Source organism: Eptesicus fuscus, chromosome 4, assembly GCF_027574615.1.
Source record: "Eptesicus fuscus isolate TK198812 chromosome 4, DD_ASM_mEF_20220401, whole genome shotgun sequence".
NCBI lineage: Eukaryota > Metazoa > Chordata > Mammalia > Chiroptera > Vespertilionidae > Eptesicus > Eptesicus fuscus.
This window is the reverse complement of record NC_072476.1, coordinates 60,266,557-60,291,011: the sequence shown is the minus strand read 5'-3', so window position 1 is coordinate 60,291,011 and position 24,455 is coordinate 60,266,557. Positions and strand designations below refer to the sequence as shown.

Below are 24,455 nucleotides of genomic sequence, written 5' to 3'. Positions count from 1 at the left end.
GCCCGCTCCCCGGGGGAGCGGGCCTAAGCTGGCAGGTGGACATCCCCCGAGGAGTCCCGGACTGCAAGAGGGCAAAGGCTGGGCTGAGGGACCCCCCACTCCCAAGTGCACGAATTTTCATGCACTGGGCCTCTAGTATGTTAATAAAAAGATTAAAAGACTGGATAAAAATATAGGTGAAAACTGAGTACAGGGCCAGGTACATCTGATATTGGGATGAGGAATATGATATTACACACACTATGTTAAATAATCACTTTCATTTTCTTCACATATTGTAAACCCAATTAGAGAAAGATTTGTAATAGTCATGTTAAAATGAACACAATAAACAACTGAACTCCAGTTGTGGTTCAGATATATAACAAATAACTAAACAAAAATTGCTGTACTGGTTTTGAAAATCAACATATTCTTTAGGTATTACTTTTTATAAATGGGTAATTTTATTTCTGTGCCTTCTCTTTTCCCTTTACTTGCTTTCCTGAACTTCCACTGTCCTCTTTTAGTTCTGATAAATTAACTTAAAATATATTTCTGGTATCACATCCTCCAGGAAACTTTCCATGGATCTTCCACTCCCACCCCATGACCATGCCCCCAACCTAAGTATTATTGTCAATCTAGTACATCTCTCCCTTATTGCGTCCTTATGGTAAAGATCATGTCTTGCCAATCCTTGTATCCCAAGTGCCTAGCATAGTGCTGTTTAATAAATACTTGATGAAATGTTTAATAACTTATTGGTTGAGGTATTTTTTTTTTAACTTCTCTAAAAATATCACTTGGTTAGCCAACTAACAATGGAATCATAAACTTACCAAGTACAGTTGGTCAAGTTTGATATAGGCTGTTTTTGGCAATCTATAATAATAAAGCATAATATGATAATTAGACCAGACATCCTTCTGGACAACATTCTGGATGAAGCCAGGGCTGCAAGGGAAGCCCAGGTCCTGGGTGCCTGCTGGCAGCTGGAGGGAAGTCTGGGTCCTGGGTGTCAGAGGGAAGCCCGGGTCCCAGGTGCTAGATGGAAGCCGGTGCTGGAGGCTGGGGGGAAGGAAGGCCTACTCTTGCACAAATTTCATGCATCGGGCCTCTAGTGAAATATGTTACACCAATCTGCTCAGAGGCCATTGTTTAGTGCTGATGCTGTATTTAGTCACACAGTTGATGTCACCCTCTTCTGAGTCTATTCCCATATTCCCAATCAAATCAAGCACATTTAAGTGTATTTAATCTACTAATGTACATAAGATAACACAAAACAAAACTAAAGATATTACCCAAATCACTGGGTTTATAATACAGTTATAAAATTTCTCTTATTTAGAAGAACACTCTTTTGATCACATATAATCCATTTGTATGTAACTAGAGACCGGTGCATGAATTTGTGCATGGGTGGGGTCCCTCAGCATGGCCTGCAGGGATTGGGCCGAAAGCGGCAGTCGAACGCCACCTGCTGCTCCTGCCTGCCGCTCCCACTCATACTGGCCCTGCTGTGCCTGCTGCAGGCTTGCGCCCAGTCAGTCTAGATCAGGAGAGGCTCGCACCTCTGCAGCGGCACTTGCCAGCCGTGAGCCCTGCAACTGGCGCCCATCCTAAGGGGGATAGGGGGACCAGAACACAATCAGCCCTCTGGGCAGGCAATGGAATGCCCTTGCCAGCCTGGGATCCGGATCCATCCAGCTAACATTTGCACCAGATGTCAGGAGCCACCTAGCAGCTGCTTTTATATCATTTCTTCCTTGCAGAGCGTCTAAGGAGGGGAAGAGGCCACAGTGCCCGAGACTGACTTCCAAGAGGCTGGTGGCACTGTGGCGATCATGCTGGTGGCACTGGTCTGTTCTCTGGAGATTGGACTTGCAGGACTACTAAGGGAGTGAGTGGTTGCTGCTGGGTTGGGGGGCCGCTGGGACAGGTCGGTCAGCTGAGTGGCATTCCCGCTGACCACCAGGGGTACTGACTACCAGGAGGCAGCTCCTGCGTTGAGTGTCTGCCCCCTGGTGGTCAGTGAGCGCCATAGTGACCGGTCAACCGGTTGTTCAGTTGCTTAAGCTTTTGTATATATAGATATACTAGAGCCTGGTGCACAAAATTCGTGCACGGGGTGGGGTGGGGGGTGTCCCTCAGCCCAGCCTGTACCCTCTCCAATCTGGGACCCCGCGAGGGATGTCCCATGAGATCGGGCCTAAACGGGCACTGGCAGTCGGACATCCCTCTCACAATCCAGAACTGCTGGCTCCCAAACGCTTGCCTGCCTGCCTTCCTGATTGCCCCTAACCGCTTCTGCCTGCCAGCCTAATCAACCCCTAACCACTCCACTGCCAGCCTGATTGATGCCTAACTGCACCCCTGCCAGCCTGTTTCCCCCTAACTACCCTCCCCTGCAGGCCTGGTCACCCCTAATTGCCCTCCCCTGCAGGCCTGGTCACCCTTAACTGCCCTCCTCTGCAGGCCTGGTCCCCCCCAACTGCTCTCCCTTGCAGTCCTGGTCCCTCCCAACTGCCCTCCCCTGCTGGCCCGGTCGCCCCCAGCTTCCCTCCTCTGCCAGCCTGGTCACCCCTAACTGCCCTCCCTTGCAGGCTTGATCGCCCCCAACTGCCCTCCCTTGCAGTCCTGGTCCCTCCCAACTGCCCTCCCCTGATGGCCTGATCGCCCACAACTGCCCTCCCTTGCAGGCCTGGTCCCTCCCAATTGCCCTCCCCTGATGGCCATCTTGTGGCAACTGCCTTGTGTCCACATGGGGGCAGCCATCTTTGACCACATGGGGGCAGCCATCTTGTGTGTTGGAGTGATGGTCAATTTGCATATTACTCTTTTATTAGATAGGATAGATAAAGAACTTGGAACTAATGTATATTAGAATAGCGGTCTCCAACCTTTCGGACCTCACAGACCACCAGTGGTCTGCGGACCACCGGTTGGTGACTGCTATATTAGAACATATAAATAAAGACAGGTTAAATAATAATATCTTTGCCAATATTTTTAATATTAAAATTAAATGTTGTAAGTTATCACTTCTCTAATAGTGATTTATATTCAATGGTATTTATGCCAGAACATATTTGTAAAAGCAAACTATCGATACATTCTTTTGTTAACAGGTACAAAAGTCATATCAGGTTTCAGTGGCAATGTTCAGTCTGATGATTAAAACAGTAACAGTATTTTCAGGTCACAACAGTGTCAACAATAAGTTTCACTGAAAGTCTTAAGCAGCTTGACTTACTTCCTTAACCACAAAATAAACCAGAGACTCTGGTGTAAAGCAAATTATAATCCTATCACAGACACCTGGCTAAACAGACTTTCATTTAAGCCCTGAGAATGAAGAAATAAAATAAAGCTAAGCCTTTCTTTTAGATATCTACTTTGTAGAGTAAATATATGTATAACCTCAATTAAATCCTTCATTTGGGAAAGTGCGAAAAATTACACTAAATGCAATATAAAAGATGGTAGAAAATAAGGCTGTATGGGTGTGTGTTAGTGTTCACATTTGTTTTAGCACAGATATAAAATTAATATATGGTGGGGCCGGTAAAACAAAAGAAGGAATAGTTAAGGAACATTAAATGGTTTGGCAGTTATATGTTTAATAAGCTTTATTTATGCTAAAATTAAAGTCAAAACCATTCAAACATCAGGAATAAACACCACCACATTACTGAAAATTGAAATATTATAATTCCCCAAATGTATCAAAAACATCTACCAAATTAATTCCTTTAAAATGGTGAAATTTTGAGTGGTTTATAATATTTAACAAAAATTGTCATATAACATCATATAAAATAACTCATACCAAGAATCCTATATAATAAAAGGGTAATACGCAAATTGACCCTAACAGCGGAACGACCAGTTGCTATGATGCACATTGACCACCAGGGGGCAGACGCTCAACGCAAGAGCTGCTCCTGGTGGTCAGTGCGCTTCCACAGGGGGAGCACCACTCAGTCAAAAACCGTCAGTCAGAATCCCCCAAGGGGTCCCAGACTGAGAGAGGGTGCAGGCTGGGCTGAGGGACCCCCTGAGTGCACGAATTTTTGTGCACAGGGCCACTAGTTATCATATAAAGTGAGGTTCTCAGAGTAGAACAGAATTGAGAGTCAAATAAACCCACACATATATGGGCCAGTAATTTTTGACAAAGGAGCCCAAAGCATTCAATGGTGTTGGGAAAACTGTAAAGCCACATGCAAAAGAATGAATCTAGAGTGCTATACGATACCACAGCCATAAATTAACTCAAAATGGATTAAGGATTTGAATATTAAGGACTGAAACGATAAACTACATAGAAGAAAATGTAAGTACAAAATTTATGGACCTTGATCTCAAAGTGGTTTTTGGGAATTTGATGCCAAAGCAAATGAAGTTAAAGAAAAAAAAAAAAAATGAAAGGGACTGCATCAAACTAAAATGTTTTTGCATAGTAAAAAAAAAAAAAATCACCAACAAAATAAGCAACAACTGAATGGGAGAAGATATTTGCAAATGATACCTTAATTAGGGGTTAATATTGAAAATATATAAAGAATCCATACAACTCAACAACAACAAAAATAAACAAACAATTGAATTAAAAAAGGGGCAGAGGACCCGAATAGACATTTCTCCAAGAAAGATATATAGAACGCTAACAGATATTTGAAAAGATGCTCAACATCACTAGTTATAAAGGAAATGCAAATCCAAATCCAAATGAGATACCAACTCACACCTGTCAGAATGGTTAATATCAATAAGACAAGAAATAACAAGTGTTGGAGAGGATGTGGAGAAAAGGAAACCCTCTGACACTGCTGGAGGGAATGTAAATTGGTGCAGCCACTCTGGAAAACAGTATAGAGGTACTCCAAAAATTTAAGAAAAGAGCTACTATATGACCCAGCAATCCCTCTTCTAGGTATCTATTTTAAAAAATTAAATACACTCATTTGTAGAGATATATGTATCCCTGTGTTCACTGTAGCATTATTCACAACTAGAGGCCCAATGCATGAAAATTCTTCCTTCCCCCATCTGCTGGCCTTGGCTTCCCTCCGGCACCCGGGACCTGGCACCTGGGCTGCTTCCTTCCGGCCGCCTGCAGGCACCGGGGACCCAGGCTGGCTTCTCTCTGGCCCCAGCTTCGTCAGGAATGACACCTGGAAGACGTCCAGTCTAATTAGCATATTACTTTTTTATTATTATAGAAGATAGCCAAGACATAGAAACAACCAAAGTGTTCTTTAGTAGATGATTGGATAAAGAGGATGTGGTACATATATACAATGGAATATTACTCAACCATAACAAGATGAAATATTGCCATTTGTGGCAATATAGATAGATCCCAAGAACATAATGCTAAGTGAAATAAGTCAGATGGGAAAAGATGAGAACTGTACAATTCCACTCATATGTGGGATATAAAACAAAAATCTATAAATTAACAAACAAAAGAAATCCTATCTAATAATAGACAAATACGCAAATTGACCATACCGCCGACACACCACAAGCCACGCCCACCACCCGATCAGAGCGAGTATGCAAATTAACCCAAACCAAGATGGCTACAGCTACAGAGAGCAAGGTTTCCTAGGTAACAGAGAAAGCCAAGCTTTCCGCCTGCCCTTGCCAGGCCTAAGCCTCCACTCAAGCTACAAAGTTTCAATTGTAGAAGGTAAACAAATTCAAACAAATAGTGGCAGAATGGAGCTTGAGAGAGCAGGCCAGGGTTGCCACTGGCAACAGGGGAAGCAAAGCTTTCCGAACACCCTGGCCGGGCCCACCCGCTTAAGGCAACAAAGTTTCCATTATAACCCCAACACAAATGGCTGGGGCCTGGGAGGGAGCCCCAGGCTTGGCTCCGCTCTAGGCTACAAAGTTTCAATTGTAGAAGGAAAATAAATTCCAGATACCAGGGCCTCTGCTTGGGTTGCCAGGGGGTGTGGCTGGCCTGCAAACCACTACAGGCCCCTTGCTCAGGCCGCCCCATGCCCCAAGGGAACCCCACCCTGATCAGGGACACCCTTCAGGGCAAACCAGCTGGCCCCCATCCCTGTACCAGGCCTCTATCCTATCTAATAAAAGAGTAATATACAGATTGATCATCACTGCAACACACAATATAGCTGCCCCCATGTGGTCAAAGATCCTGCCCCCATGTGGACACAAGATGGCCACCACAAGATGGCCAGCAGGAGAGGGCAGTTGGGAGGCATCCGGCCGGCAAGGGAGGGCAGTTGAGAGGGACCAAGCCTGCAAGGGAGGGCAGTTGGAGGTGATCAACCCTGTAGGAGAGGGCAGTTAGGGGTGACCAGGCCGGCAGAGGAGGGAAGTTGGGGGCAAACAGGCTGGCAGCAGAGTGGTTAGGGGGTGATCAGGCTGGCAGGCAGAAGCGGTTAGGGGCAATCAGGAAGGCAGGCAGGCAGGCAAGCAGTTGGGAGCCAGCAGTCCTGGATTGTGAGAGGGATGTCCAACTGCCCGTTTAGGCCCGATCCACTAAATGGGCAGTCAGACATCCCTTGAGGGGTCCCATATTGGCGAGGGTACAGGTTGGGCTGAGGGACAACCCCCCTCCATGCACGAATTTCGTGCACTGGGCCTCTACAAATATACAAATAAAATAACACTCACAGATAGAGACAACAGAATGGTGGTTACCAGAGGAGAATGGGGTTGGGGTGGGTGGGAGGATAAAGAGGGTACAGGGGGTCAAATACAGTAGAAGGAAACTGGAAAACACAAAATAGAGTATTCACAAGTCATATTATACAGTTGTACACCTGAAATTTATATGTTATTAACTAATGTTATTCCAATGAATTTAATAAAAATTAAAAATATTGAGATTCTCATTGCAATAATAAGTTGGATTTAATAAGGTAGTTCTCAAACTTTAAAATTCAATGTGGTCTATAATTAATCATTTAAGTATTTGAACTTTACTATTAATGCTATATTAATAGTTGTGAAAGGACCCTTAGAGTCCTCACTGAAAAACACTTTTTCCCTTTCTGGTACTCCTACAATGTACACATGAACTGCTTCAAAATATTTACCACAATCAGCCTAATATCAGAGTTGCTTATGAACATTTTAGCCTCCCTATGGGATTATGAGTGAGCCCCATGGAGAACAAGAATTCTGGCTTTTTTATGCCCATATCGCACAAAAGGCTGGGCAAGTATGACATTTTGTAAATAGGACTCAACTGAACTGCAATGCAAAGAGATCCATTCAAGGCAGTGCCACTCAACAGGATATACTTTTTTTCCAGTTTCAAGATACGTTTGATATCCTGGCCAATTTCATGTGCTTTAAGTAGAAACTTCATTCTCCTCCCACCTTTTATCTTTAATACCTATCACTTGGGTCCTGGCACAAAATCAATGAAGGTACAGTGATATTGTACTTTTATCATACTAATAGTTGTTTTAGGTATCTTAAAAGTGCCAAAATATTTTTAAAGTAAGGCTTTATGCAAACAATGAGGGCACTTAGGGGCTAGCATCTCAATTTAATACACTTATTTAGTCATTACTTCCTAGAATTACTATCTAGAGATCTACTTCTTCTCAACAATATCACATCTGATACTGGAAGAAATTCAAACCTGCTCTCAATGTGGTTATTGAGGAGTCACTACCTGCCAAGCAGTAGGCTAGTGATCTTTGTACAATTTATGGGGTCAAATATGGGATAAAATGTAAGAAAAAAATTAACCTCCATATCATCTCTACTAGGGCTACCCCACAAGGCCATATAGATAGTCTACACACAGCATAATTCTAGGGGGTGCTAGATAAGAACTATGTCCCTTTAGAGATGTGTAATGAGGCAGGCCTATCTGATACCATATTCCATCCATCTATAATACGGTCAATTCTGAAAGATACCAATGTTTTATGTACCATCAAGAAAAAGAAGTCACCAAATAATCCATAATGTGCCATTAAGTTTTAATATGCATCCCCAATTCAGAGATGTAAAAATGTGATAAAAGGCTCTAAAAATCAATGAAAAAATATAAGTAATCTTTAATTGACTGAGCTATATATATGCACAAATAATACCCTTTCTCTGATGGCATTAATGTATATGCAAGCTGCACAAAAATTCTGAGGGAATTTTTTTCACTCTCCATGTGATATCAAAACAAAGAACATTAGGAGTGAATTAGGTATAGTTAACACCATAATTCACATATAATGCATCAAGATTTTCAAATTTATATTGTTCCTCTTAGATCTTAAAATAGATTACCTGAGAAATACTTTTTCAAGTAACTTTTAGGTTTAAGTCTAAATTACTTAATGCCCACTTATCCCTTTCCCTGCTTAATAATCTATACATACACACACACACACACACACGCACACACACATCCCTCAACCCACATCAACCCCATCAGCTACAAAGGCCAGAGAAACCACTTCTGAATATGAATAGAGGAAAAAATCCTATTTCTAATATGATAATTTCAATAACCAGAATGGTAAACAGAACAACCTCAATACCAGTACCAGCTTTGTCACTAATCACAGTGCAATCCTGAACAAATTACATAATTTCTCTTAATCTCAGTTTCCTCTATGTCTAGAAATAAACTAGTTGAACTTGTTATGTCTCTAAAAAATACCTACCAAGTTTCAGTTATTATCTTTTGGCACCTTATTCTGATAGAATCCTTTTCCTATAAGTAATATTATTCCTAAATATACTCTTTATATAAACCAGTAAACAAATATGGACTGATTGAATTGTATACATTCCTTTTAATTGGAAAAAAGTATGCCTCACTGCCAAAAATTTACAATAGCAACATTACATAAAACCTGATTTCCTCTTCTCAATAATACGGCAACTTCAAACATATCAACATTTGCATCATGGGGTGCCAGAAGAAGAAGAGAGAGTGAGTAAGGAATTGAAAACCTATGTGAAAAAATAATGACAGAAAACTTCCCTAACTTGGTGAAGGAAATAGACATACAAGTCCAGGAAACACAGAGTCCTAAACAATATGTACTGAGAGAGGCCCTCATCAAGACACATCATAATTAAAGTGCCAAAGGTTAAAGACAAAAGGAGCTTGCATAATACTGTCAGATGGATTTCTCAAAATAAACTTCACAGACCAGAAGGATTTGGCAAGAAATATTCAAAGTGATGAAAAGCAAGGACCTATAATCAAAATTACTCTACCCAGCAAACCTATCATTTAGAATCGAAGGACATATAAAGAACTTCATAGAAAGAAAAAAAAGGTAAAGAAGTTCATCACCACCAAACCAGTATTACATGAAATATTAAAGGGTCTTCTTTACAAAGAAGGGAAAAATAAAGATAAAAAAATATGAATAGTAAAAAGGCAATGAATACCTATCAACAATTGAATCTAAACAGCAAAATAAATGAACAAGCAGAACAAAAATAGACTTATAGATCAGAGAACATTTGACAACTGCCAGATGGGAGGAGTGTTGGAGGGTTGGGTGAAAACAGTGAAGGGGGGAAAAAAAAGTACAAATCAACAGTTACAGAACAGCCACTATGTATGATGTCAGATAGGTGCGAGATTTACTGGGATGATCACTTAGTAAATTTTTTAATGTCTAAGCACTGGGTTGTACACCTGAAACTAATATAATATTGTATGTCAACTGTAATCACATAATAAAAAATTATTTAAAGCAAAAAAAAAAAAAAAGAGTTTAAGCATGTAAAGGCATCCTGAGACCTAACAGTTTGAGAAGCATCGATTATAAACCACTTGGGATAGACTTCATTCAGCCATAATTCTCCCCATAGTTCCTAAGGAAATGGGTGTACGGAGGAAAGAAAAAGGAAAGGGGATATATAGATATTCCACTGGTTGTCTTCATATGTTAATTTATCTCATTTATTCCTTACAACAGCCTAATAGTTATGATTATTCTTATTTTACAGATGAAGACACTAAAACTCAGAGAAGAGTGGTGACTTGCACAAAATCATAGCTTATAAGTGACAAAATTAAGATTATAGCATGCATCTCTTTGATTCTAAAGTTCTTATTCTTTCCACTGCATCATATTTCTGGCAGAATCCACACATCAAAACTGGCCAATAGTCAATTAAAACGCATAAATGCAGAGATTTGGTTTGTTGTTTTGTCCTAAATCTAAAGATCTAATTATTTTATTGATTTCCTTTTTTTAATCACTTTATTGGAGTGACATTGGTTCACAAAGCCATATAGGTTTCAAGTGTACAACTCAACAAAACATCACTTGCACACTGCACCATGCGCCCATTGTCCAAAGCTAAGTCACTTTGGATCCCCATATCCCCCCTTTGCCTACTCGCAATCCCTTCACCTTCTTTCATTCAGCCCCTAGGTCAGTGATGGGCAACCTTTTGAGCTTGGTGTGTCAAACTTCACCAAAAAACTGAGCCTAACTCGGGTAGTGTGTCACTTTGAGGAAAAAACATTATTTCGCAAATGTTTCATCCTCAGGAGCAGCAAATGTTTCATTCTCGGCATGCGGCCGCCTCAGCGGCCACGTGTCATCAGAAATGGCTACACGTGTCAGTGCTGACACGCGTGTCATAGGTTCGCCATCACTGCCCTAGGTACATGCCCTTGGCTGGAAATTGAACCTGTGACCCTTTGGCGTACAAGCTGATGCTCTAATCATTGTACCAGGGCAGACTCTACACTTTTAATCTCACCTCTACACTATCTCTCCACAATGGGTATGGTTCTGAAAGTTATTCAGACACTAAAAACAGAAATAAAAATAGTTATTATCACAATCTGCCTTAAATGATAGGTTTTAAGTTCTTTTGGAAAAATGTAAAGGCCTTGGAATGTGAACTATCCTATATAATAAAAGGCTAATATGCAAATAGTCCCCTTGGGAGTTCAACCAACTGAGAGTTCAACTGAGTGGGAGTTCGACCGCTCACTATGACATGCGCTGACCACCAGGGGGCAGTGCAGAATGAAGGAAGGCCCTGGCCGGCAGGCGGCAGCCAGGGGAAGGAAGGCTCTGGCCGGCCCTGATTGCTGGCCAGGCCAAGGGACCCTACCCGTGCACGATTTCATGTACCAGGCCTCTAATATTTAAAATAATAAATTCTTATATTGATTGTTAAGTTACTAGTTAAGACTGTTTTTTGTTTTGGTTTGGTTTTTCTTTTTAAATATATTTTAAGAGAATTTGGACTAAGGGGAAAAAATGGAAGAGAGAAAAGATGTAGCGTAATTGGGCGATTCAGTTTCTGAGGAAAGCAAAATCCAATATGAACAGCAGCAACCCCTTGTGGTCTGAGGGGGAAAAATAGTGTATCTATAATTATGGGGGTGGAAATATGTTTTTAAAAAGAATATATGTACATATTTAGCCATTTGACTCAGTTCTCAACCCAACACATTAAAAAACAGATGCTTTAAAAAATGATCTGTTGGCAAGATGCTTGTTAAAATTTTATCTGTTGAAATATTAAAATTCATTATGAATTAATTAACACATTATACAAAAATAAAATATTTTTGTTTCATCGTTTTACAAAGTACTATAACCAGTGGTGATTAACACTGGAAATTTTGTGTATCTTGATATGTATTGCTCAAAAAGAAACTAAATTTATAGGATTACCACTGAATTGATGACATTTTCTGTCTTCACTCTTGAATTCAGTTGGCAGATGTTTTCAAGAACAAAAAATTCTGTCTTATTACAAAACATATTAAGCAGGTTTTCATGCCAGGAATGTCTGACATGATGTTTATTGCCTAGACCAAATCAATTCCCTTATTAAACCATAATATATGCCAAAAAGTACATTATTTCATATTTAAGGAAAGTTGCCACATGAAACAGTAGGTACTTTGATCTCTCAAGCTTTGCTCCCAATTAGAAATGTGCTATATAATCCAATAGTGATTCATATCTATTTATACTCATTTTGTAAGTAAAATAAACTTATACTTTGCTAATTTTACGATTTTAGACCTGGATTCTACATTATTTCTTCTTGTACATACTAGATATTTGTTAAAATTTTAAAGGAGATTTTGGCTATTTACTGGATTCCAGAAAAAAAGAAAATTCAAATACTAGTATATACTAGGAAAATAAAAAAGGTCCCAGAGGTTAAACAATCATTGATTGTAATATAAATAAATTTAATTTCGTTGCAAAAACATTAGATAGAAATTACTCCAGTGGCATTAGCACAGAAGAGAAGAGGCATAGAGGAGAAGACAGGATATTTATCAGCCTTCACCAATATTTTGGACATAACCCAAGTCAGAACATCAAAAACATATTTTTTTTAAAAAGAAAGCTTCGGTTTATTGGAGTTAACTGTTTCTGAACAATTGCAAAAATTCACATGAATGCTGAAAAAATCCGTCAGAAAACTAGACACCACATAACTTGCATGTTAAGGAATAAGATTTTTGTGATGGATGTCAACAAGCTATCAATCCATAAATATTTGAGTATCTTCAATGTGTAATGCCAGGCTCTGCCAAGATTCCTATTCTGTAAATGTCTCCTCCACATCTGAATTTTTCCTTGTGTGGCCATATAATTTCCTCCCCTTCCTCCACTTCTAGCATTTAAAAAAAAATGCTCTGGTTTAATCATCCTCCTTCTTTACTTCCCATCACCATAGCCTACAACTAAGTCTCTTAGGGAAGAGACAATAAAACAGTTTTAACCCAGTATTTCATAGATTTGTCCTCAAATCACTTTTGCGTATATCCACCTATGTGGAATACAAACTATAAAATTCTTCTAATTGGTCTTCTTTCTTAGTTGGAGTACTTGTCTCTCTATGATCCCGTTTGACATTAGAATAACCCTCATTCCTATGCTGCAGGTCACATTATCTAGGTATCTCTAGAGTAAGGCCTAGTCTTTTTGTTCTGGTCTCCTTTCAGGGATTGGATTTTAAGTGTGGGTGTAGTATCAGTTCCTCACAGTTCCTCACTTCCTCTGTACTAGTGTGAAAATTGGCTCATATCTACTTATAAGGATTGACATGCATTTCCAAAACCTATAAAGCATGCTCAAAGATCTAGAGGGTTCTGGGAAGATCTAGTGGGAAGGCATGAAAGATAAATTGGTAATATTAATAATATTATGAGACAAAGACAATGTTTTAAGATAGCACATGACAAATTCCATATAAGTTAACTAAACAATAATTTCAAAGAATCATATTAAGGAGAAGTCACTGATTACGGTGAGTGGAGAATGTGGGATATCAGCTTGGTACTATAAGATGGATAGAATCTGGATTAAAGGAAGTAAAAAGAAGCAAAGTTACAGATCCCAGAAAGCACAAAGTGTATATAGGGTAGAGCAGTACAGCAGTCTGCCTGTATTCTTATCGGCAAGTGTGTAAAACAAAAATAGCAGTAGGTCAGAATAAAATATCCATAATTTTAGCACCAAGATGATGTAGCTAAAAAGGAAAACAGAATATCCAACTTTTATATATTCAGATGAAAATGTATAAGATCAATCAAGGTATCAAATATATCTTGACATACTTTTTACCATTAATTTTTAGAATTTATTCTAAGTCACTAGATCGGGGAGCAACCATGTAGCATACTTTAATGATGCAGGGCATATTTTAAAAAGCAGTAGTGGTTTGGGATTTTAATCCTGGCTCCAACACATTAGTAACTAAAAATTTATTGTGAAGGTCCTACTCCACAAATATTCATTATGAAGGCTCTGTTCTAGGCTCTGGGGATGCGGCAGTCAGCAAAACAGATTAAGTACCTGCTCTCATGAAACTAAGTTTTTTTTGTGTTTTTTTTTTAAATATATTTTATTGATTTTTTACAGAGAGGAAGGGAGAGGAATAGAGAGTTAGAAACATCGATGAGAGAGAAACATCGATCAGCTGCCTCCTGCACACCTCCTACTGGGGATGTGCCCGAAACCAAGGTACATGCCCTTGACCGGAATTGAACCTGGGACCCTTCAGTCCGCAGGCCGACGCTCTATCCACTGAGCCAAACCAGTTAGGGCGAAACTAAGTTTTGATCTACAGTTTCCTCATCTGCAAAATTAAATCAATATTAGTGATCCTATTAAAAAAGAAAACATATCTTAATATAATACAATATATTTATTATTTATTTCTATATTATAGATATATTACATATAAATTGTTTATAGACATTTAATAGTATCAATTAAGTGATAACTGGTTAAAATCTATATAATAATCACATGTATTACTATATCATATCATGATTTCATTATAATTGGTTTAGTTTTCATATTTCAGATACATATTTTGTTTTCAACCAGTTAGAACACTTTGGTAAAAAAGAAAGGGAGCAACAATACATATTAATTAGAAGTCCTGGTTTCAAACCTTAGCTCTACCGTTTTATTAGTTATGTAATCCTAGACAAAAATGGACCATCTGTGCATCCGTTTCCTTAACTATAAAAGAAGGATAAAATTATTTGATCCACCTACCTCATAGAGTTGTTTCAAAGAATAAATGATAAATTTCAAATGTAAATGTTTATATATAAATAAAAGTTAATTTATCTCCATCACATGCCATGCTTTGTGTATGAAAATTACAAACCCTTGTTATTTGGAGCTATGTAGACAGAAGAAGCGTACTTACTAGAAGAACTTACTTCTCAAGTGGATCAAAATTACCCAAGAATTGAAGCCCTGTATACAAAATGAAGCATTCCTCTCATTCCTATTATAGGATCATGCCTTACTATATATAAGTATGTTTGAAGCTATCAGCTTAACTCTGTTACTTTACACAATTCTAGGAGATATTAAGAGAAAGGTATTTATTAAGAAAAATAACATTTTTTCATAGCTAAGATTATCAGGTATAAAGCTGTGTTACTTACATGAGTCTATTTCTGTCTTTTAGCCCTTTTAATGGAAACCTAGACTGTTAAGTGAAATGGGAAAAGAAAGAAAGAGGCAAAAAGACATAATAAGGAAAGAAGTAAAAATGGCAGAAGTGTAAAAGAGATAAAAGAATTAAAGAAAACGACAAAGGGAAAGAGAGCAAATCTTAACAATGAAGCAACATAAAAAGATATTTCCCCTTGGTGTAAGAAAAAAAAATCGATGCTGGGATAAACTAAACAGATGTGAAAAACAGAATAAAGAAAATGCACCCATACAAGAGAACAAAGAAAAAATCAAAGCAATGGCGACAAGATAAAGACAAAATAGAAAAGAAGAGATAAAACCTACTAGACAGATGTCAGACATAGATGCTTAGTCTGTACATATCATAGGCAAATAAAAGAAACTGTTTAAGAAGAAATAAAAAACAATACCCAAAATCACTTTGTGTGCATTTCACATAAGCAAGTGAATACTCATAATGATTTCTATATTTCAAAAACCTTACATAATTTGCATTTGGGATTTGGATATCAGAGACAGTTTTTATAAAAGTCTGTCTTCAGATAGTGGTTGATAGACTGGATCATATAACAAAAAGCTGAGGACAACCGTTAAAGGAGATATGACTCTGATGCAGTCACAGGAAGAAAGGCAGTAACATAACTGCATTAGGACAAGCAAGCTCCTTACTGATTCCAAGTCTAACTAACTGTTCCCCCACCCCAATAATATATTAATTAACAAGATGCTTTTCAGAAATTTAAATATTATAATCTGCGACACTTTCGCTTGACTCATTGTTTGATGTGCTTTGGGTATTCTTGGTCAAGAACACATGTTTTGGGTATTGAGAATTGATACGTGGCTTTCGCTACTAATTACATGTCATAACTTACTCAACAGACTGACATATAATCAAATGGCTTGAATACTTTGAGTACCATTCTCAAAAGTATAGTGATTATGCCTTGAACTAGAAGTATATTCAAGAAAGTAACTTTGAAAGCCATGTATTTCCCATGAAAGGTGGTACGAAATAATTTATTAATGAGCTTTTAAAGTAAATGTAAAAATAGCTCAAGCTGAATAATCTCAAACTTTACTACTATCTTATTGTATAATTTATAAAATGTTAATTATCTATGTTTAAATGTTCTGACTTGTTCACTTTGGAAGAACCTATCAATTTACTATTTTACATACCCTGTAGCATTTTTCACATGCTTTACTATTAAATTATATTTCTAGAATCCACAAAAAGGGCTTTGAAAACTGCATGAGTCTGTTTCATATATATAATACACAGTGTATATCAAGCAGAATGTGTCAAAGTGCAAATAAAATTGTTTGTGCCCCCTGCAGAATTAGAACTCCTTGGGCAGTACTGCTGTAACGATTTCATGCTGCTAGCATTACAAAGTGCAAAGGTTCATGGGGCAAGAAAAAAGCAAATGACAGAGTTCCCTTATTACACTATTCCCAAATATTCTAGCTTAAATATTTATTAAGATATTAATTACTCTTCCCACCACTATCTGCCTACAGAAGTTAAGCTGAGACACAGTGGATGGGTGGCTGCTTGTAGAAAAACAACACATTAAAACTATCACCACTCGAGATGAAGACTGATGTTTCGTGCAGTGCATTATTAACTGCTTTTGAGACTTATATAAACTATCACACTGATATAAGAACAACGTGTTCGTAATTTTGATTTAAAAAGTAGAATACATTTCATTCAAGTAGCACCCATGGAAAATAAATGGTTAGAAATTAAGGAATTAACAGCTTCTTTCAAAAAATAGATAAAATAATTTATATGAAATAAAACATAAGGAAAATAATGAAGAAAAGTAATCATCTTACTTATTACTTACTCTGATATACAACTGCATCATTTCTTTTTCTCTTTGAGGGTTACGATATTTCTCATAGAAATCACGTCGCTTTTTTGTTTCTTTAGAGACTTTATCTTTTCTTTCCCGTTTTTCTGCTGGTTCATCTGAACTCTCAGAAGATGACTGTACATGTATCTTCGGCTTTTCTACTTCAATATAGTTTTCATTGGGATTCAAAACTATTACTCCATATCCTTCCTGTTTAGAAAGAAAAGACAGATTAATTTAATCCTAGAAACCATTTCAATTCATAAAAATTTCTTTAAAATTCCATAAGTTATTTAATATATTTGTATATTCATTAAAACATTTCTTCATAAAAGGTTATAGTTTTAATTTTTCCAAAAGAAAGGTGTATGAAATGGTTTGCCTGGGTTGTTTATGTAAATAACCATACATTATTATAAGAAGAAAATACACATTTTTTAACATAAAGATTATAAAGTTTAAAATTTTTAAAAGGTACTTCAGGTCTTCTAAAACCCCAAAAATAATTGAAATGAACTGTGAATTAAAAGTACACTTTCAAACCACATTAATATTTGTAATATATACTTGGAGAAAATAACCTCTTTGAAATTTAAGTTCAAAATTCAAACTGCATTTTGTTGGATTTTTCTTTCCTTTACAATTTGTTATTCAGTAAGCATTTTTTGTTTTAATGGTAAAAAGGAATAAATATAATCTAATATTTATATATGTATATTATAATATGTATATTATCATAAACATATAGTGTCTACCTGTGCACCTTGGATTTTTTCCCCTCTCTTCTTTCAGAAAGCCACACAAATCATAAAACAAAATAAATTAATCTTAGTGTGATGTATGGCAGCAACACTTTAACCCTGAAATTGCTTTCATTTTTTAACTACCATAAAAATCTCTTTTCATAAAGAACTAATATAAGTAAACAAGTTTCAAAAATTAAAATACAGCTCATTGAACTATTAAGCCTTTCTAAACAATTTTAAAGCACATTTTCCTGTCTGATTTAATGCTAGCAAGGCAATACTTCTATGGTTATCATTAAGAAAACTTTGGTATTTATATTGTTATAACTCATGAAATATTCTATTGAGAAAATAGAGAAGGATAAACAATTACCACTGACAAACATGCACAACACACATTTTGAAAGAATTATGTATCTTGTCTATTCAATTCTGTTCTGTGGGTGTCCTAATTTTGCCTTACACAATCCTGTAAGGTCATACCTAAAACATGTATTATATTGTAATAAAAACATCAGAGCTACAAAACATAAAGCTTTAACAAATCATCCTTACTTAAAAAAAAAAAAAGTAAGTACATTTCCAAAACTGTAGAATCTTCTACTTTGTTTGAAATTTCATTATTTTTGCCAAACTAACATATAAGAAGATGATTTAAAAAACTGATAGCAGTAATAATAGCATAGACGCAACTATCATATTTTTAAATATGCTACATTGCTGCATGTACTTGGTTTTTTTAACAGCTGATTTCACAAACCACGTACAAACTTCACTGGGATCCTTTCAACTCTACCCCCCTTCCTCAAGAGATCAGTTATTGTCTAAAACCATGGTTTAGAGACTTTGAAGATCATTTAAGTTCTGATTTTAGTGACAGGACTGTTAATTAAGATATAGTTGTCTTTACATATGTGAAAACTATATAATGTGTACCAAATTGATTAACAATATCCCACATATTCTTCAATATATGTTTGAATAGAACTTTTAGATACATACCTCTTTCATGAAAGCCTTATAAAATACTTTACAAGACTTTAAATTTAAACGTTCTACATCAAAGCACAAAGAAGGCTTTTTTTTTTTTCAAGTTTCTTAGCTGGTAAAACAAAGTTTTACCAACAAAAGATATTTTATTTGGTCCTGCTTTATTCTAATCTGTATAGCTATTCAAAAGTCTTGTAATTCATTGTGATCACTGTCAGGTAGACAGATTGTCACTTGGTGATTTTCTACAGTTGGACACACTTGACTAGTTATTAAAATCACATTTGAAGGAAGTTCCTTCCCCTCTTCCTTGTGCCTCTTACAACTTTTCACGCCCTTCTCAAATTTCAGCTATAACTTCTCCTCCCACCAAAAGTAAGTTAAAGAACACTGTTGCACTCTGCTAAACAGGGTGAAATAGAGGCATTCAGTACACTGTCTCTGGTGTAGGGAACATAGTCAAAAAAGGTCACCATAGGCCAAAAAGAAAATTGCCTCCTTACTAGTTTCTGTACCGAGAGTAAGTGGTCTCCTGTCATGTTTCTTCCCTGCCTTCTCTGAGTGAAGTGAACTTTAAATACACACACTCTCTCGCTCACTTACACATGAGTCAGAGATGAAAACAGTGATATACTATATTTTAATGATAATTTCAAAAATTTAGACATGATAACAAAGTGGGACTTAAACTGGTAGAACATTAGTATCCTCTGCAAAATGAATGAATTCCCAATAAAGACAAACACTTCAGACAAAATTCTGAGTTACAGGAATTACAATTCTCACCCTATTTTATAAGTTAATCACTGGAAAGACTTTCTTAATTATCAGGTTTATCTGAATAGAACTTTATACTTCAATTTTTGGAAATCATGAATTGGAACATTATTGTGTCTATTTTATTTTAAATGGATTCTGAAATTTGATGTGTCCCATCTAAATAAGTATAAAAACAGACACATAAATCATCAAAGTAGTATTTGTGTAAGTTATTGATTATGTAACTGAAAATTACATGACTCATTTGTCCAATTTTAAAAAGACACAATGTCAATTTTCACTGAGGCACCCAGAGATGAAAAATGATTCTATTTTAAAAACACCACTATATAAATCAATTAAAGAATTTTTTATTATTTTGATTGTAACAACGAATGTTTCTCTTTGAACACCTGGATTACTTAGAAAATATTTTAGCATTTAGATATTTCATATTGCCAATTTAATTAAGAGAACAAATATTCGGGAACATTTTCCACAGAAATGAAAGCTAATTTTAATAAATGTCTTTGCTGGAAATTTAATTACCATTCCATAAAATCTTACATTTTTCAATTAAAATTTTTCTAATAAATTAATTAATGCAATATTCACAAAGACCATTTATAACCATATTATAATGAGTAGGAAAAAGCTAAGTAACAAAATTAAGATAACTATCCATTTATGTGCTCTAATCACAGATATACAGTAAAATTTCATCTTTTTCTTCTCTCTGTCACATACGAACACTGTCAAACAAATCCCTTTACATAATAAAGCTACAAAGATTTTTGCCATGTCAACCTTAAGATATGGAAGTCAAAGAGTCAAAGCAAATAGTCAAGGCAGAAAACACCAGTAGTTAAATTTAACCACTTAAGGTAAATAATATTAATTTATATATTTTTAAAAATCAGAATGCCATTTTAAAAATAAACTCTTTCTATTCCCAGTAACTCAATTAGTATACACAGAAATAAGAGAAAAATGATCCTATTTTGACCTTTAACAAATGCACTCATAAAGTTTTTCAAAAGTATTGTAAAAAATCTGGCATCAATGCAATATCATAAAACAACTTTGCATTGCCATTCTAACAAGGAGCATTCTAAGTATTCTAATGCTTACAACCTTAAACATTTTATATTTAAGTATTCCTTTTATATTTAATTATTCCTTAAGCATCCTAAGTTGCTCACAAGATGAAAAGTTAGGTCATTTCAAATATACATGGAGATTTATGTTATTTTTAATAAGACAGAATGATCAAACTGATTATCAAACACTGTACAACTAACTAAATAAAACTTTTAGCATCTCTCATACTGATTTATCCAAATCAATTCCAATAGCCAACGTTTCAAGAGACAAAGCATACATGAAGTTGTAAATTAACTGTTATTTGGTCAAGAAAGTAATAAAGAGGACAGATACTGGTAAAAGTAAGCTTTATCTCTTTAATTTATCTCATTGCATTTTTTTATTCTTTTTTATAGCTATAACTGTAGCTTTATTTTCAGATCAGTGTTCATATGGTATAACCATAGGATCTTAATCAGAAATCCTCAAAATTTTATAGGTAGATATAGCATTTTATTCAGCACAAGTACTTGCTGTGATTGAAACAAAATACACAGGCCTCCAGGCCTTCTTTACTTTGAAGTCTAGAGATGCACTTACTAATAAGTAATAGTTCATTTATCATTCAATCAACAAATGATGGCTTAGGTCAGAGAGGTCTAAAACAGAGAGGTGGTGCCAAACACAGAGAGGAACTCTTGCTAAAGAAATTAAACCAGAATAGAAATGTACTTATCAAGAATATTCTACACTAGATATATTTTTTAAATGCCTGACCAAAAACAGAATGTACTTTTGACCCCAGAAGAGACCTTGCTAAAACTGAAGATTTAGCTAAGTTAATTTACCTAATAATTACCAATTATAAAGAAAATTAAAAACAGGAGCAAATTCTATATCTTTTCAACTCTTTTGTGGTTGGCTAAATTAAAAAAAAAATCAGCTGAAAGTACTGAGCTCTACATATTAACCTTCCAACACTACAAGCCACATGTGACCAATGGGGTCAGGGGCCAGAGTAGAATCCTTTGACCTATGGAACTATCCATTTTTGGTCTTCAGGCAAGGCTCTGTAAGAGATCATTTTACACAAATTTATCACTCATATTTTTCAAGTTCAGCATTCTATTTGCTTGGGTTGAAAGAAGATAGGTGTTCTTCCTCAAGGGAAATGAAATCCAAAGTGTTTATAAACTACATTTACCCACGGTTAAAATGGACAAACCACTGTCCATTCATCTTTCCTGAAAGATGTATGCTGTGTTTATTCTCATCTTTTTCACAAGAAGGGTATGTGCATATCACTGTTGCAACATCCTACATGCAACAGTGAAAAGAGGTCATGACAACCTATCAGAAGTCACTAGTGGAGCGTTAAAGTAAACATAGCTGTTGGAGCTGCAGCTCTGCTTGAAAAATGCCCCCTCCATTATTTCAGCAATTTTCTCAAGACGTGACCTGGGACTGAAATGCCTGAAATGTCACTTGACTCTGTTTTGTGCTTCTTCCCAATGTGCATTTAGATAACAGCACCCTACTAATATCTTGTAAATTGTTTGTCACAGTCATGCTTCAACCTGTAGCTATCTAAATTCTAATGTCTACTCCATAGTATAAAAATACCATGTGAATCAACAGACCAACCTAGTAAGTTTGCAACTTCAAATAACGCATCAAGTTAGTAAGTAAAAGAAAACATCCTACAAAAAGTTTTCAGAGGACCACCTGTTGTCTATTATTTTTACATAGCACTTACTCATAAATCATAACACAGGGTAATTAATCAAGCTGTCAAAGAGAAGGTCAAAGGTTATATGGTAGAGTCAGAAGGTCATGCATGGGCTGATAGAGGTCAGGGTCACACTGCATTCCTCATTATCAAGTTGGGATGAGAGACGGCCCAAGCAAACAAAAGTGAAAGCAGATGGAGAAGTGAGTGGATAAAAAAAGAGAGAGAGAATTTCACAAACAAAAAGAAAAGTGAAAGAAGACTGTCAGCTGCCTTCAAGTAGAGAATAGAGGAGAAAAGAAATAAACTGAAATGTGCTCAAAGGAGCTCAAGAATATAAAGAAACAACAATTTTATTAATTAAATAAGTTGAATATAACTTTCTTGGCCATCTGATTAGTGCATACTAAGCAATATTAGAAAATATATGTTTGCTATCTTTAGATCTTCCCTAGTTAGTGTGCTTAAGATAAATAAGGTAAAGGCAAAGAGTTCTAAGAATAAAGTATGATTGCAAAAAAACCCACAAAAACTTATGAGGGTTTTTTCCCCCTTTAATAATGTTTCAGGGTTATAACAGAGATGCAAATAGTTTTAAGCTACAGAATAGATAATTTTTGAGTATGATATAATGATATCTACAAACATAAACACATCATAAATGTCCTTTTGAATAACAAAACAGTTATAAAATATTCTATTATTACGCTGGCCTGAATTAGATGCAGAAAACTGTGCAAAATTAGCTGTCACCCTTTGCTCAAAATCTTTGTTAATCTCATTTTGAATGTTTGCAGCTTTATCAACACATGCATCAATGTCAGCTCCTTGGTTACTGAACCGCTGTAGTTGGAAGAAGATATAATTAAAATGTTTTGGCACAGAAAAGGTGAAATTGTATCTTCCCTTGTTCCCTTAGGAGTCTGTAAAACATGAAGGATATATTGACAAACATACACCCTTGTCTCCGGTTCTGACATCCCAGGTTATCCAAGTACTATTTATTTTAAAATATTCACTTTGCATTTTACCCATATTTTCACCTGCTCTTCTTCTAACTTTTACTAGGTTTTAAAATATTATGTTGCTTAAATGTCACAACTTTCTTTTCATATTCATATTCAATATCATATTAAAGCATTCTGTAAAAATACAACAGCATTCTAAAAACATTTACCATTCATTATGCAGGACAGAAACATACTTTAATACAGCATTATGACATTTTTTATATTCTTTGCTTCTCATTTTTATAAAAAGAAATAAATATACACCCTCCCTTACCCCACAGTAAACTGAAAAGAATTACAAGCTACAACTGTTGCCCAGTCAATGATAAATCGAAATCCTTAAATGGATATAGACACACGTCCTTTATTGCATGGTCCCAAGTGGACTTGGATGGACAGACAGATTTATCTCATGAACTTTACTGTTCTGCATGCTAGTTAACACCTTTATGTTTAAGAGTACTGAATGAAAGTCCAATATTCTCCTAACTTCTTATTAAATTCCATCATAAAATTGTGTCAATCTCAAAATATTATCTTTCACCCAATTAGATAGCATACAATATATGCTTACGTTTTTAAGTTACTCTTAAAACCTGCTTAAGAACCATAGTACACAAATCACTTTATCTTAACATGTCACCTTTCTTTTTTTCCCCAAATTAAAATACCATATTTTAAATATTCTTGTTGTTTCAAGGTTATATCAATGCTTTGCTTGTAGTCCTCAAGTCCACTTACAAGGATGTGGACATAATGCACTAGATCTCATGTCAGTAATTCATTAAACACTGACTTTATACAACAAATATTAAATAAGCAACTACTATCTATCAAGCACTCTGCTAGGTACAGTGCTATATTTATGAACCACCTTTTATTTTGAGATATTTCCATTCAGTAGAAAATCCTAAATCAGAATTAAGTGCAAATCCCTAATATGTCTTATTTTATTCTTCAAGAAAAAGAGGAATATACAAAGGGAAAAAAGGAGAAAGTATTATGGTAAAATTTTCGTAAGACATTCTGGCTAGACTTCCAAGGATGACTAACTCTAACTGGTAAGCTATGTTTGTGTTAAGAGTAGTATTTTAACTTACTCCACGACAGTGCAAATGCACTGCTTGGGTATGTGTGTATATGTGCATGTATAGTTGCACTGTATAGATGCAGACACTTTAACAAGTAAAATAATTTCATAATCTAAGGAAAACGCTTCTATACACATCTATCTCCTAACAGGTGCAACTGAGTACAGCTATGAATTTCCCTTCCCACAGTGACCTATGTCAGAAGATCTTCTCATACTTCTTCTGCTAAATAATTTAATTACTTAT

General features: G+C 36.1%; 1 protein-coding gene across 2 annotated transcripts in view; it reads right to left on the bottom strand.

Moving 5' to 3' along the window:
* FAM172A (family with sequence similarity 172 member A) overlaps positions 1-24,455 on the bottom strand; it is a 375,530-nt gene that overhangs the window by 200,874 nt on the left and 150,201 nt on the right. For both annotated transcript variants that reach the window (XM_054715061.1, XM_054715062.1), the window contains one exon: positions 16,793-17,011. In XM_054715061.1, coding sequence (XP_054571036.1) covers positions 16,793-17,011 — 219 coding nt within the window. The remainder of the gene's footprint in view (positions 1-16,792; positions 17,012-24,455) is intronic.